This window comes from Dipodomys ordii, unplaced genomic scaffold, assembly GCF_000151885.1.
Source record: "Dipodomys ordii isolate 6190 unplaced genomic scaffold, Dord_2.0 Scaffold71, whole genome shotgun sequence".
In the NCBI taxonomy this organism is placed as follows: domain Eukaryota; kingdom Metazoa; phylum Chordata; class Mammalia; order Rodentia; family Heteromyidae; genus Dipodomys; species Dipodomys ordii.
Window position 1 is genome coordinate 2,626,500 of NW_012267287.1, and position 14,607 is coordinate 2,641,106.

At 61.6% G+C, this 14,607-nt stretch overlaps 1 protein-coding gene across 1 annotated transcript in view; it reads right to left on the bottom strand.

The window, feature by feature from the left end:
* Positions 1–1,642: 1,642 nt before the first annotated feature.
* The window catches only part of Sh3tc1 (SH3 domain and tetratricopeptide repeats 1), a 30,628-nt gene continuing 17,663 nt past the window's right edge, over positions 1,643–14,607 (bottom strand). Inside the window, exons 13-19 of the mRNA XM_013023966.1 lie at positions 14,013–14,607; positions 10,808–10,988; positions 8,486–8,636; positions 5,974–6,096; positions 4,595–4,745; positions 3,419–3,615; positions 1,643–1,930 (exon numbers count right to left, since the gene is read on the bottom strand). The exon at positions 14,013–14,607 is cut by the window's right edge and continues 25 nt beyond it. Coding sequence (XP_012879420.1) covers positions 1,643–1,930; positions 3,419–3,615; positions 4,595–4,745; positions 5,974–6,096; positions 8,486–8,636; positions 10,808–10,988; positions 14,013–14,607 — 1,686 coding nt within the window. The remainder of the gene's footprint in view (positions 1,931–3,418; positions 3,616–4,594; positions 4,746–5,973; positions 6,097–8,485; positions 8,637–10,807; positions 10,989–14,012) is intronic.

Sequence of the window (14,607 nt, forward strand, 5' to 3'; positions counted from 1 at the left end):
AGTCTCATGGCCTTTCCTGCCCAGGCTGGCTTTGAACTGTGATCCTCTGATCTCAGCCTCCTAGGATTTCAGGCGTGAGCTCCCGGCCGGCTCCCGGCCAAGTATGGTGCCCACGTACATAGTGTAGCTCTGGCGGGTCTCGCTGTATTTAACACATCAGTCAGAGCAGCAGGGGCAGCACGGTGGGCCTGAACCGTGTGCTGCAGCCTCCCTCCCGTCCCAAGGGCACGTCTGGGGGTTGGTAAGGAGACATCGGATCCAGTTCTAGGGCAGGACATGCTGGAAATGCTGGCTGGCGGGGTTGCAGGGGAATGACGGCTGGGCAGCGCAGTGTGAGGCTGGCCTTCACACCCCTGGGCAGCAGGCCACCCCTGGCTTCCTGCGGGCCGTCCCGGTAGCAGGTGGACCAGCCAAGCCCTGCGCTGGAGGGCAGAGCGGGCAGCTCTCGGTTCCCTGGCCGGCGGGCTGGAGGGTACAGAAGCTGAAGAAACTTTTTTTTTTTTTTTGCCAGTCCTGGGCTTGAACTCAGGGCCTGAGCACTGTTCATGAGCTTCTTTTGCTCAAGGCTAGCGCTCTACCACTTGAGCCACAGTGCCACTTCTGGCTTTTTCTGTGTACGTGGTACTGAGGAATTGAACCCAGGGCTTCATGCATGCCAGGCAAGCATTCTACCACTGAGCCACCTTCCCAGCCCTGAAGAACCACTCTTGAGGCCTTATGGTAACAGCTGACAGGTCCCTCAGGACAGCTGTGGGGTTGGGGGTCCCCCAGGTGGGCGGTGGGGTTGGGGGTCCCCCAGGTGGGCGGTGGGGCTGGGGGTCCCCCAGGTGGGCGGTGGGGTTGGGAGTCCCCCAGGCAGGCTGACGGGGGTGGAGGGGCCACTGCACTGGGTTTGGAGCTTCATCCCTGAGTGCCAGCCGTCAGGACACTGAGCTCTGACTGAGGCTGCTCTCTGGTCTTCTACTGCAGATGGGCGCTAAGGGTCCCGGCCTCCTCTCACAGGGTGTTCAAAGAGGAAAGGCAAGAACAGTGCTAGACAGGAGAGGGGTGAGGGGCCAAAGCCCCTGCAGATCTGCCCGGAGGCCACCTCCATCCCCCACGGGGGTGTGTCCAAGCGTACCCCAGAAATAAAAAGCCAGGGACAGGGACCTGGGCCAGGCCTGTGAGCTCAGTCCTCCCCCGAGTCCTCGGCAAGAGGCAGCTTCACACAGGCAGGGGCCGGCCCTGGGCGCTGGGGTGCAGGGCTGGAGGGAGGGGTGCTGGCCCTGGGCACTGGGGTGCAGGGCTGGAGGGAGGGGTGCTGGCCCTGGGGTGCAGGGCTGGAGGGAGGGGTGCTGGCCCTGGGCACTGGGGTGCAGGGCTGGAGGGAGGGGTGCTGGCCCTGGGGTGCAGGGTTGGAGGGAGGGGTGAGTCCTGGGGTACAGAGATGGAGGGAGGGGTGCTGGCCCTGGGATGCAGGGCTGGAGGGAGGGGTGCTGGCCCTGGGATGCAGGGCTGGAGGGAGGGGTGCTGGCCCTGGGCCCTGGGGTGCAGAGCTAGGAAGGATGCCTTGGAGACCCCCGCAGGTTGCTGAAACAAAACACACTATTGCTCTCAGATGCTTCTTTTGTGCTTCTGGCTCCTCGAAAGGCTAGGCTCAGGGTCAGGGCGGGGGTTGGGGGCTGGGGCCCGGGTCAGGGCGGGGGTCGGGGACCAGCCAGGGGCAGCCGCTGTAGAGGCGCTGGGGCGGCAGCCAAGACCTGCGCACGCTGAGCTCGGCGGCGAAGGCCCTGGCCTTCTGGTAGAAGAAAAGCGACTTCTCGCGGTCCACGAGGAAGCGGTGGTAGATGGTGGCCAGCCGCGTGTAGATCTTCAGCTGGGCCTTCTTGTGGCCCAGGTCCACGGCCGCGGCCAGGGCCAGCTGGTAGTACCCGGCCGCATCGAACGGGTCCTGAGGGGGCGGAGGCTGCGTGAGCCCAGCCGGCTCTGGCTCACAGGGAGGAGAGGCCTGTCCCCAGGGGTGACTCCTGTGCCCCACGTGAATTCACCGTGGCTTCCACAGCCCCTGACGCTGTGCACAATGAGTCTCCTTGGTGTTGCGTGTGTTGCTCATGCATTTTGACAGTGTTGGCGACTCTCTTCCCATCGGTTCCCAGGCCCCGGGCCTCAGCTCTCCACACCAGCCTTCCCCCCACCCCCTCACCCCTCCCAGGGCTCGTGCGGCTTTCCTCCCCAGGCTACGGGCTGGGCGGACTGGCCAACCCCTGGTCCGGTGCTGCCAGGCAAGGGAGCCCCCCAGGGATCTGAATTAGCCCCAGCCCAGCCCTGGCCACACCCAGCACCAGACACCCGCCCCTCAGCCTTGTGTGGGAACACCTGTAAACAGAGCTCACAGGGTCAGGGGTGTGTGTGTGTTGTGTGTGTGTGTGTGTGTGTGTGTGTGTGTGTGTGTGTGTGTGTCGCAGGTCAGGACTTGCCCTGAGCCTGGGCTGTGTGCAATGGACCCCGTTAGAGGCAGGGTCAGGGGTGTGTGTGTGTGTGTGTGTGTGTGCGCGTGACGCAGGTCAGGACTTGCCCTGAGCCTGGGCTGTGTGCAATGGACCCCGTTAGAGGCAGGGTCAGGGGTGTGTGTGTGTGTGTGTGTGTGTGTGTGTGTGTGTGTGCGTGACGCAGGTCAGGACTTGCCCTGAGCCTGGGCTGTGTGCAATGGACCCCGTTAGAGGCCCTGGCTGCCCCCAGGCAGCATTCCGGGGCAAAGGGCATCTAAGGTCATGCTATAGGTATTGGTGGCACTGGGCTGCTGACAGTGGGTCAAGGCTAGGCCAGGCCAGGAGCAGGGGAGGAAGTGAGCTCTCTTCCCCTTGACCCTGAGCCTGGTCCTGAACCTTGGCCTCTCCACAGCTGTCCAACCCTTTATGTCCTCCGCTGGGCGGGCAGGCGGGACGATGGAGGGAAGCAGGCCTCTTTCCCTGAGGCCCCGGCCCCAGCGCCACAGGGAGCCAGCCAGGCTGCTCACAGTGGGGGACAGCTGCAGGGACCACTTCTGACCACTAGGTGTCACCTTCAGTCTAGAGATGCCCAGGCAGGGTGAGGGGTAAGGGTCCGTGCTCGCCACCCCTTCCCTCCACCTCACAGTCTTTCAGGGGACCTGAGGTGCAGCCTCTGAACTGGGCACTCGGCCCCCCCAGGCAGCGGGAGCCCCGGCTGGGAGGTACAGGGCGTCTGCTAGGGAAAGGGCCGGAGAGAAGCCCCGTCCACGTGTGTTCAGCTCTGAAGCCCTGGAGGGCTGGAGGGCAGGCAGATGGAGAAATCAGGATGGTAACAGCGCTGCCTGCCTGCCTGGCCGCCCCAGAATCCCTGGCACAGACGCCTCTCCCTGGCGGGCCGGGCTCTGGGCCCTGGGCAGCCCCCGCCCTGCCCCCGGGGTCCCCTCGCCCACCTTCAGGTCGTAGAAGATGAGGTCGCCGAGCGCCAGGTACACCTTCACGTAGTACAGCGTCTCCTCCTCGAACTCCAGGGGCGAGCTGCACAGCGACAGGGTCTTGAGGTAGAAGTGCTCTGCCAGCTCGCTGTGGCCCATCTGGTGGTGCAGGGCGGCCAGCCGGTGGTACGCCACACGCTCGTTCAGCCGGTCACCTGGGGCGCGGACGGAGGGGCAGGTAGAGGACGCAGCCCCGTGGGCAGGCAGGGCATCGCCAGCAGAGATCACACACCGAGACGCCCACGGTGCGGTCGTGACTGTGGCTGTGGCTACTCCCCGTCCTGAGACCTGACTGGACATCTGTGCAATGGGTTTACACACCACTCTCCTCCACTGTGGGGTTTGGCAGTGGGGAATTTGGATTCCCCAGCCCCAGCCTGCGTGGAGCTACCAGGACACTAGGAGCCTCAGAGGTGTGTGTGTGTGCATGCATGTGCATGCATATGCGTGTGCATGCATATGTGTGTGTATACATGCACTCTAATACTCTAATTCCCAGGCATGGGGCTCAGATCAAACTGCAGGCCTGGTAGTGACCCCTACCTGGGCTTCTGGTCAGTATGGCCCCAGCCTTGGAGAGTTAAGTGTGTCAGAACTCTAGCAGCTTCCCCTGCAGATGGGCAGTCAGCCTCTGTGACCTTGGGCAGCCTCTGTGACCTCCGGCAGCCTCCCCCTTCCCCCCCAGCACATGGATCCCGCACAGAACGCATGTGAACTTGGCTGTGCGCCTCCTGCTGGCCAGGGCTGGAACACCAGGCCCCATCAACACTCCCCCCCACACACATACACATACGCTGTCTGTCCGGAGGACCAGGCGGCCCCGTACAGCACAGGCGTGGGATATGGGGACCCCTGGCACTAGGGACAGCCCTGTGGAGAGGGACAAGCATCTTCCCAGCCGGAGAACGACGCTGTGAGGGCAGGGAAGGGACAGGGGAGACAGCGGCCCATGGAGGCCAGCCTGGCATGCAGGGCCCGAGGGGCGTGGTAGCTGGCATTCCAGTTGGTAAGGGGAGGAGGCTGAGGAGCTCTGCTTCCCCCAGAGCCGGGCCCCGACTGCGGGAGGCTGGCAGGGGCCAGCTGGGGCAGGCCAACAGAGCTGTCCTGCAGCCTGGGATGGGCACAGGTACTCACCCAGGGCGATGCTGAGGGCCAGAGCCTCGCGGGCAAACTGCAGGCCTTCCTGGGGGGCGCCCAGCGCGGCCAGCAGCGCGCCCAGCTTGTTACACAGCCGCAGCTCCGCCTCCTGTTTCCCCACCGCCACGGCCAGCGGCAGCGCCCGGTCCTGAGCACGCAGAGGGGAGGGGTGAGGTCCCCACCCGAGGCCCCGCACGCCACGCCACACCCCGTGAAGTCCCTCTAGACGCCATGCTCCAGGAGCTTTCCCCGTCTTCCCCCGTCCATGGGGCCTGTGTGCCCAGGAGAAAGGACGGTCCAGGGGTCCCGGGGCGCATGTCGGAACCTGGGGTGATGTCTACCCGTGAGCACACTGGAGGCCTGAGCCCGCCCCTCCGCCACCCGGGGTGTGCACTCATGTGCACCCAGGCCCAGCAGCGCCTGGCCAGCTCGGGAGGAGAGGAGGAGCAAGGTCCACTGTGTGTCCTCTGCCCTCAGCTTGCTCATCTGCAGGATGGAGGCGGGACTTCCTGCTCAAGGCGCTTTAAATCCCCTGAGGGCAGTGTGAGGTGGTCAGGGGTCTCGGTCCGCTCCCCTGAGGGGTCACGGAGTGGTGTGGCGGCCACCCCAGGAGATCAAGCCTCCCCCGCCACCCTCAGCCGGCCCCACGCGGCGGCCGCAGCGCCCCTCACCCTGGTGTGGCGGCCACCCCAGGAGATCAAGCCTCCCCCCGCCACCCTCAGCCGGCCCCACGTGGCGGCCGTGGCGCCCCTCACCCTGGTGTGGCGGCCACCCCAGGAGATCAAGCCTCCCCCGCCACCCTCACGCCCGGCCCCCCGCGGCGGCCGCAGCGCCCCTCACCCTGGTGTGGCGGCCACCCCAGGAGATCAAGCCTCCCCCGCCACCCTCAGCCGGCCCCACGTGGCGGCCGTGGCGCCCCTCACCCTGGTGTGGCGGCCACCCCAGGAGATCAAGCCTCCCCCGCCACCCTCACGCCCGGCCCCACGTGGCGGCCGTGGCGCCCCTCACCCTGGTGTGGCGGCCACCCCAGGAGATCAGCCTCCCCCGCCACCCTCACGCCCGGCCCCACGCGGCGGCCGCAGCGCCCCTCACCCTGGTGTGGCGGCCACCCCAGGAGATCAAGCCTCCCCCACCACCCTCATGCCCGGCCCCACGCGGTGGCCGCAGCGCCCCTCACCCTGGTGTGGTGGCCACCCCAGGAGATCAAGCCTCCCCCGCCACCCTCAGCCGGCCCCCCGCAGCGGCCGCGGCACCCCTCACCCTGTAGAAGGACACGGCTCTCCCCTCACCCTGTAGAAGGACACGGCTTTCCCCTCACCCTGTAGAAGGACACGGCTTTCCCCTCACCCTGTAGAAGGACACGGCTTTCTCCTCACCCTGTAGAAGGACACAGCTTTCTCTCGCTCCCAGCTGCCGTTGAAGAAGATGTCTCCGGCCGCCTCAAACAGCGCCAGCCCCAGGTGCGGGTCGCCCGTGTACAGGGCTGCGTTCTGTGCCACCTGCAAGGATCCAGAAGCTCTGGACACAGCAGCCAAGGAGAGGGCTGCACCCGACCCTGTGTGCCTGCAGCAGGAGCCAGTGGAGGCCAGGGGCCAGTGGAGGCCGGGGACCAACGGAGGCTGGGGGCCAGTGGAGGCCGGGGACCAACAGAAGCTGGGGGCCAGCGGAGTCAGGGGGCCAGCGGAGGACGGGGCCAGTGGAGGCCGGGGCCAGCGGAGGCAGGGGGCCAGCGGAGGCCGGGGCCAGCAGAGGCCAGGGCCAGCAGAAGCTGGGGCCAGCGGAGGCTGGGGCCAGCGGAGGCCGGGGCCAGTGGAGGCTGGGGGCCAGCGGAGGCTGGGGGCCAGCAGAGGCTGGGGGCCAGTAGAGGCCGGGGCCAGCAGAGGCTGGGGCCAGCGGAGGCCAGGGCCAGCAGAGGCTGGGGCCAGCGGAGGCCGGGGCCAGCGGAGGCTGGGGGCCAGCGGAGGCTAGGGGCCAGCAGAGGCCCGGAGCGCAGCAGGTGCGGGCTGTGGAGGTGAGCAGGGCAGAGCCCGGCCTTGCCCTCCTGTCATCCTCCAGGCCACCTCGTCCTGCCCCCACGCCCGTGTCCTGCCGTGTCCCATGCAGAGTCGGTGCCCAGTAATGACTCAGTGACAAGAGCGGGGTCCTCTCGATGCTCGGCCAGACCAGACGTCCCACAGCCTCAAGGGGAGCTTCAGGCTGCCAACCCCTGGGCCTCTGCCCCACAGCAGGCTCCAGCCCCTCGTCCTGACCCCCACAGCCTGGTCAGCCGCCGTGCTTGCTCCTTCCCCAGCCAGCCACCCCCGGCTGTGTCTGGCAGGGATGAGGAGAGGCCAGTGCTGCCCACACAAAACCTCCAGCGCCTCCACGTTTGCCCAAATCACTTTGTGTATAGAGAAGCATCTCAATGCTGCTTCTTGACTTGCGGATCTTTTCAAACAAACGCGAGATCCATCCCATAATCCAAGCATATCGGGAGGCGGAAACCTGGAGGATCATGGTTTGAAGCCAGCCTGGATAAAAGTTAATGAAACCCCCTCCCCATGTCAAAAACCAGGTGGCGTGGTGCGCACCTGAGAGCCCAGCGACACAGGAAACGTAAGTGCGGGAAATGCAAGTTTACTCTAGTTCTGGCAAAAGGAAAGCAAGATCCTATCTGAAAAATAAGGTAGAAAGGGCTGGAGCATGATCTAAGAGGCGGAGCACCGGTCCATGAAGTGCAAGGCCAAGTACAAAACCGGCACCACAAAAAGGAGTATATAAACATAAATAAATGTGCCGCGTGCTGATAACGCACGTGTCGGCTGAGTACTTGCTATGTGCCAGCGAGGACCCGGCCCTCTGCCGCAAGCTGAGATAGCTCTCGGCAGCTGAGATGGCTCTTGGCAAAGCTGGGCACTGGGGTGAGGCGGTGAGGGAGCTGGGGAGGAGGGAGGAAGAGGCGGCCCTGGGATGCCATGGGTCATGGGGAGAGATCTCCCTCGCAGGCCACGTGAAGCCACCTGTACACGACAGAACAGGCCTGCGTGCGCCTCACCCGCTGCCTCTACTATATACGATGTCATACAGATCCAGAAGGCAGAAAAACGGTAACCTACCCCAGCTAGGTGCTTCAAAGTGGCTCTGGAATGTGAGTGTGTGTGTGTGAGTGTGTGTGTGTGCGCACACGCGCATACGTATGGGTGGTGGGTGGGGAGTGAGTGGATGGATGGGTAGATAGAAAAATGTGTGAACGCTGAGCACCAGTGGCTCACGCCTGTCATCCTAGCTACTCAGGAGGCTGAGATCTGAGAACTGCAGTTCCAAGCCAGCCCAGGCAGGAAAGTCTGTGAAACTCTTTATCTCCAATAAACGACTAGAAAACCAGAAGTGCCGCTGTGGCTCAAGTGGTAGAGTGCTAGCCCTGAGCTGAAGAGCTGAGGGATAGCACCCAGGCCCAGAGTTCAAACCCCACAAAAGACAAGAAAGAAAGAGAAAGGAAGGAAGGAAGGAAGGAAGGAAGGAAGGAAGGAAGGAAGGAAGGAAGGAAAAGAAAGAAAGAAAGGAAGGGAGGGAGGAAGGGAGGAAGGAACGAAGGAAAAGAAAGAAAGGAAGGAAGGAAGGAAGGAAGGAAGGAAGAGAAAGAAAGAAGGAAAGAAAGAAACAAAGGAAGAAAGAAAGAAGGAAAGAAAGAAAAAAGAAAAAATGGGTGGATGAGAAGATGGATGGATAAGTGGATGGATGGGTGGGGTGATGGATGGATAGATGCATAGACAATGGATGGATAATGATGAGGATAGACAGATTGATGGATAAACGGATGGGTGAGTGGATGTTGGGTGTAGACCGATGGGCGGATGGGGGGAGGGTGGACTGACAGCAGGTGAGCCCCGCCCCCTGCCCATGCCGCACCTGGATGTACAGATCCACCAGCTCGCTCTGGCGTAGGATATAGTAGATCCTCCCGGCCTGCAGCCAGGCATACGCCTCCTTCTCCTTCCGCTGCAGGTCGATGAAGATCCCCAGGCTCCGCTTGGTGTAGTCCAGAGCTGACCTGTAGGCCCTGGAGTCAGATGCAGATGTGAGAGAGAGATCACTGAGACCGGCCTGGGTTCGTCCCACTGCGGCCAGCAGTGCATGGCGTGGCCTCTGCCGCGTGCCGCGTGCCGCGTGCCGCCCCGTGCCGCCCTCCAGGCTGCCGGAAAGCCAGGATGAAACCTGGGGCCCCAAACAAAAACACAAACAAAACTCTTCGGGGGAAATGCTGTCCACACCAGCCTCCCTGTGGGAGCTACTGTGTGCTCTCCCCCACCCTCCACTCCCCCCTCCCGCTGGCCCAAACACGGCCAGTGCCTCTCTGGACAGCAAGGACCATACGCATAGGACAGAAGCTCTCCGACTTGTCCATGCTGTAGAGCGGAACCCAGGCCGGCTCCCGGGGTGGGTCCAGGACAAGCGTCTGTCCTACACCCTTGAGGACAGACTGCGGTCCCTTCTTTCCCAGTGGGGTCCAATGCAGGGACACCACTTGGGGCTCGGCTGGCCAGGACACTGCTGTGGCTCATACCAGTGTGATACAAACACATGGCCGGGGCAGGGTCTCTGCACCCTGTGCAGCCCTGGGGACGCAGGGGGGCAGCAGACTGTTTTCTGGGAATGCAAAGCTTCGGAAACACATGGGATCATGTCTGGGGACACGCACAAGGCCAGATCACTCCAATCCTGAGTCTGACCAGTGGCTAAAGATTCAGCAGGCCAAGATCTGCTCCCAGAAGCCACCATGGCAGAAACTGGCAGAACTGGGGGGTGTGAGACACTATAGGGTCAATGTGAGTGTGGAGTCAGGAAGGCTGGTCACCCAGCCAGAGGCCTGCCTTCCCTTCCAACTGTGTGTGTATCCACCTACCTAACCACCCCATCCATCCAGCCAGCCAGCCAGCCACCCACCTACCCACCCATCCATTCATCCACCCATCCATCCACCCACTCACCCACCCATCCATCCACCCATCTATCCATCTATTCACCCATCCATCCACCTACTCATCCACCCACTCATCCATCCACCCATCCATCCATCCAACCACCCATCCACCCATCTACTTACCCATCCATGCATCCACCCACACACCCACCCAGACACTCATCCATTAATTCACCCACCCACCCACCCATCCACCTATACATCTACCCATGTACCCACCCATCCGTCCATCCACCCATCCACCCACCCACCTGTCCATCCACCCATCTACCCACCCACTCACTCATCCACCCGTCCATCCACCCATCTATCCATCCACCCACCCACCCATCCACCCGTCCATCCACCCATCCATCCAGCCACCCACCCACCCACCCACCCATCCATCCATCCATCCACCCACCCACCCATCTATCCATCCATCCACCCATCCACCCATCCATCCACCCATTCACCCATCCATCCATCCACCCACCCACCCATCTATCCATCCATCCACCCATCCACCCATCCATCCACCCATTCACCCATCCATCCACACATTCACCCATCACCTATCCATACATCCATCCACTCATCCATCATCTACCCACCCACCCATCCATGCATGCATACATCTATCTACCCACCCATCCACCCACCCATCTATCCATCTATCCATCCATCCACACATCCATCCAACTATCTACCCACTTACCCACCCATGCATGCATCCATCCATCTACCCACCCACTCACCCACCCATCCATCAATCTATCTGTTCACCTACCCACCCATCCTCCACCCATCCATCCATGCATCCATCTATCCATCTACCCACCCACTCACCCACCCACTCACCCATCCATTCACCCATCCATCCATCCATCCACCCATCCACACACACACACACCCATCCACCCATCCATCCATCCATCCATCCATCCACCTATCTACCCATCCATCCATCTACTCACCCATCCATCCATCCAGTCATCCATCCACCCATCCATCAGTCCATCCATCTACCCATCTATCCATCTATCTAACCATACTCCCTTTCTCTTACACATGCATTCATCCATCTGCCCATCTACTTGTCCACCCACCCACCATCTATCCCTCATCTACCCAGGTGAGCCAGGACTCACACATTTGGCAGGTCAGAACTCAGCTGATGTCATGGAACCCAGCGTCCCGAAGGGTGAGGACTGTCCACAGATAAGGCTGACTTCCATGCCACCTCCACCCCATGCAGGCAGTGCTCTTACCTCTCGGTTCCCAAAGACAGGTAGAGCTGGCTGATGGCCTCCAGGAGCTGGCCCTCCAATGCCTTGTCGGCCACCTTGCGGGCCAGTGTGAGCTGGAACTCATGGTAGATGACACACTGGGCTTCGTTGGGCACCACCTTGCTGTAGAAGTGGCAGAGCTGCTGGACAGCCTGCAGCTGGCCTGGGAGGGAACAAAAGGCACACGCTGCTCTATGGCTCTGCCATGCCGGAGAGGAGCATGCCCCTCAAGCCTCTGGGTGTCGGCTTTGTCCTGGCTTCCGTGAGCCAGGGCCTCTGAGCCCAGAGACAGTGTGTGTGTCTGTGGAGGGCATGGTGGGAGGCGCTCAGGGCTGCGTGCTGCGGGGGTCACTGTTGACAATGGGGGGCTGCCCCCCAACCATCCTATCTTCCTGTTTCCAGCCTGGCCACTGGAGCAGGTGGCCAGGCCCCAGCAGCTCGATGCAGATGAACACAGGGAGTGCCCAAAGCCAGGGCGTGTCCAGCCAGTGTCCTGCCTGGGACCCAAAGCACAGGGTGACTGTCACTCAGCCTGGCTCCAGTGTTCCAAAGCTTGTCTCCATCTAGGATACCAGGCCCCAAGCCCCGCCTGACCGGACTCTCCTAGCTCCAGGCTCTTGGGAGCTGTGGGGTGCCTCCAACGGTCAGAACCAATCCAGAGATCCACACAGAAGCTGCATGCAGACATAACCTCACCTCAATGCAGCCAGGACTAAGAGGCAGGAGCAAACACGCTGGCAGGCCCCACCTACCAACAGCAGGGACCTGACCACCATCAGAAGAGCCCTGCCCACTAGGACTCCACCCACTGGAAGGCCCCACAGGAATGTCCTCAAGACAGGCCACATTAAGCTGGGTGCCAGTGACTCACACCTGTAATCCTAGCTACTCAGGAGGCTGAGATCTGAGGATCACAGTTCAAAGCCGGCCTGGGCAGGAAAGAGTGAGACTAATCTCCAATAAACCACTAGAAAACTGGAAGTGGTGTCGTGGCTCAAGTGGTAGAGCACTCGCCTTGAGCTGAAGAGCGCAAGGACAACGCCCAAGGCCAGAGTTCAAGCCCCACAACCTACCAAAAAAAAAAAAAAAAGACAGGCCACATGTCCCATCAGAGAACAAGTCTCATTGCACATCAGAGGCTTGAAATCTTGTGAAATGTACTTTCCCCCTCTCGGGAAGGACTCAGAAACAATAATAAAAAAGAGATTGGGGAAGTCATAATTGCATGAAAAACCAAACTGCACCCTCCTAAATACATATGGGGTCAGCAAAGAATTCACAGGGAAACTAAAAAGGACTTTGAGATGATTCAACACAAAAGCACAAAAAAATGAAGGGATGCAGCCAAAGCAGTGCTAGAGGGAAATTCGTAGCTATTGGATGCCTTCCTGTGAAAAGTGGGAGAAAAAACTTCAGACCATAAATCTAAACTTCCACCCAGAGAAACTAGAAAAAAGAAGAGCTAACTAGCACAAAGCTAGCAAAAAGAAAAATTTCAGAGCAGAAATAATTAAATAATAATAATTCAGGAAAAAGATAAAAGCAATAGAGAAAAATCAATGAACTGAAAGTTAGTTACTTGAAAATGAATAATTTTTGTTGCATTACTGGGATTTGAACTTAAGTTCTTCAGCTAACACAGCTTGCTTGCTGAACTGATGCGTTGCCACTGAAGCCACGCCTCTAGCCTGGCTTTGGCTAGTTATTTTAGAGATGGCATCCTACACAAACTTTTCTTCCTCAGGCTGCCTTGAACGACCATCTTTAGATCTCAGCCTCCTGAGTAGCTAGGATCACAGGCGTGACCCGCCAGCACCCTGCTTAAAAAGGTGAGCAAATCTGACTAATCTTTGCTGGCCAAAAGAGCAATCAGAACCAAAGAGGCACAGTGCTACCAACCTCAGAAGCAAAAGAAGGTGAAGAACTATGTGAACAATTCATTGTACGCCACGATAGGAAGCCCCCACAAAGCTGCCACAATCCCAGCACGGTAGGAAGCCCCCACAAAGCTGCCACAATCCTAGGACGATGCCTACTGCACCAGAATGTCTGGTGACCCCAGATGACCCCAGAGGTCGGAGGACACCGGCAGCTCTGGGGTCCTGTCCTGCTCCCCACCCCTGTCTGCGGGTCTCTGTGCCCTGCCCTCCGGAAAGCCTTGAAGGAGAGGGGCAGCTGGCTGGTAGGGCCAGGACCTGGTGGTGGCCGTGGGTGTCGGGTCTTTCTGAAGACCCCGGGGCTGCCTTCCAGCTACAGGTTGCACTGTGGGAGCACTGTGTGCTGCCGAAGAAGCTCTTGAGTGGGCCTTCCTTCCTTCCTTCCTCCCTCCCTCCTTCTCTCCCTCTCCCTCCCTCCCTTCCTTCTTGCCGTAGGCCTCTTTGCGAGGTCAGTTCCATCAGTGCCATGAACCTGCTGGACCTGTGCTGGGGACCCAGCCTTCGGACCCTCGGGCGACAGCAGTCTCCCGGAGCAGTCTTCTGTGAGGACAGGGTGTCCTGGGGGGTGAGCAGTGCCCAGGGCAGAGGGTGTGCCAATGCCCCAGGACGTGGCCTTCCCCGGGGACACCCGCCTTCTCCACCACCGCTCTCCCACACACCACCCGCCGCCCGGCCACTGTCCACCCGTGCACAGGGTCCTGCAGCCCTCACCAGCTCGCATGCTCGCAGGCCACGGCCACGCCACAGGCGGGGGCACTGGGTGCTGCCCTGCTCCCCTTCCAACCATCCTCTCCGCCCACTTCAAGCTCTACACCGGCTCTGCTTACTCATCCCCGGGCCTTGGCACAGGCTGCCCTCTAGTCCATGCTGGAGAGGCTGCCCTCCCCACGCGGCAAGGCTGGATGCCCGGCAGACAGTCCCAGGGGAGCCTGGCTTACATCCAGCAAACGCGAGGCTTTGTTTTTGGTTTTTTGCTCACTTGAGCGGCTTGGAAGGTGGGAAGAGGAGGCCAGCCTCTCATCGAGCTCGGCGAGGCCTGATCTCAGGTTATATCGGGGGCTGGGGGCGCACTGAGAGGCTCCCGGGGGCATTCCCAGCACGCAGACCCCCTCATGACTGCCCCCAACACTAGAGGAACGCCTGCCGGCTCCCACCACGCCGAGGGAGAGGAGGGAAGGCATGCTGTCTCTCCAGGGAGAGAGCGAGGGTGGAGCTGGAGGCAGACCTGGGAGGTGGGGGACCCCACTCACTCTCCAGGTGGCCGGTCTCCACAGCGACCAGGAAGGCCCACATGTAGTAGCACTTTCCACGCTGGGCCAGGGTCCCACGGGTGCACAGACGGCCCATCCACAGGAGGACCTGGGTAAAGTCCCGGCCGCACGTCCTGCCGGGCAGCCGGGAGAAGAGGCCGATGGCCTCCCGGAGGTAGTGCTGGGCCAGCCGGCTGGCGCCCACCTGCGCACACAGGGTCCCGAAGTTGGCCAGCACCACGGCCTGGTTGTGCAGCTGGCCCAGGCTCCGGGCAGCCTGGAGGGCGCGGTAGTAGCCCTCGGCCGCCTGCCGGGTCCAGCCCGTCCTCCGCAGGGCGATGGCCAGCATGTTGGTGACCACGCCCTCCTGGTCCTCCCCAGCCACCGCCGCCTCCAAGACGGACTGGAGGATGCCCAGGGCCTCCGGGCTCTGCCCGTGCAGCAGGTGTAACCAGGCCAGCGACACCAGGCGGTCCACGATGGGCTGGGCACCGCGGCCAGCGTCTGCCAGCACAGCCTGCGTCATGAGCGCGATGGCCTGGCCGTGCTGCCCGTGCTGGCTGTGGAGCTGAGCCAGGCTGGCGCAGAGGGGGCC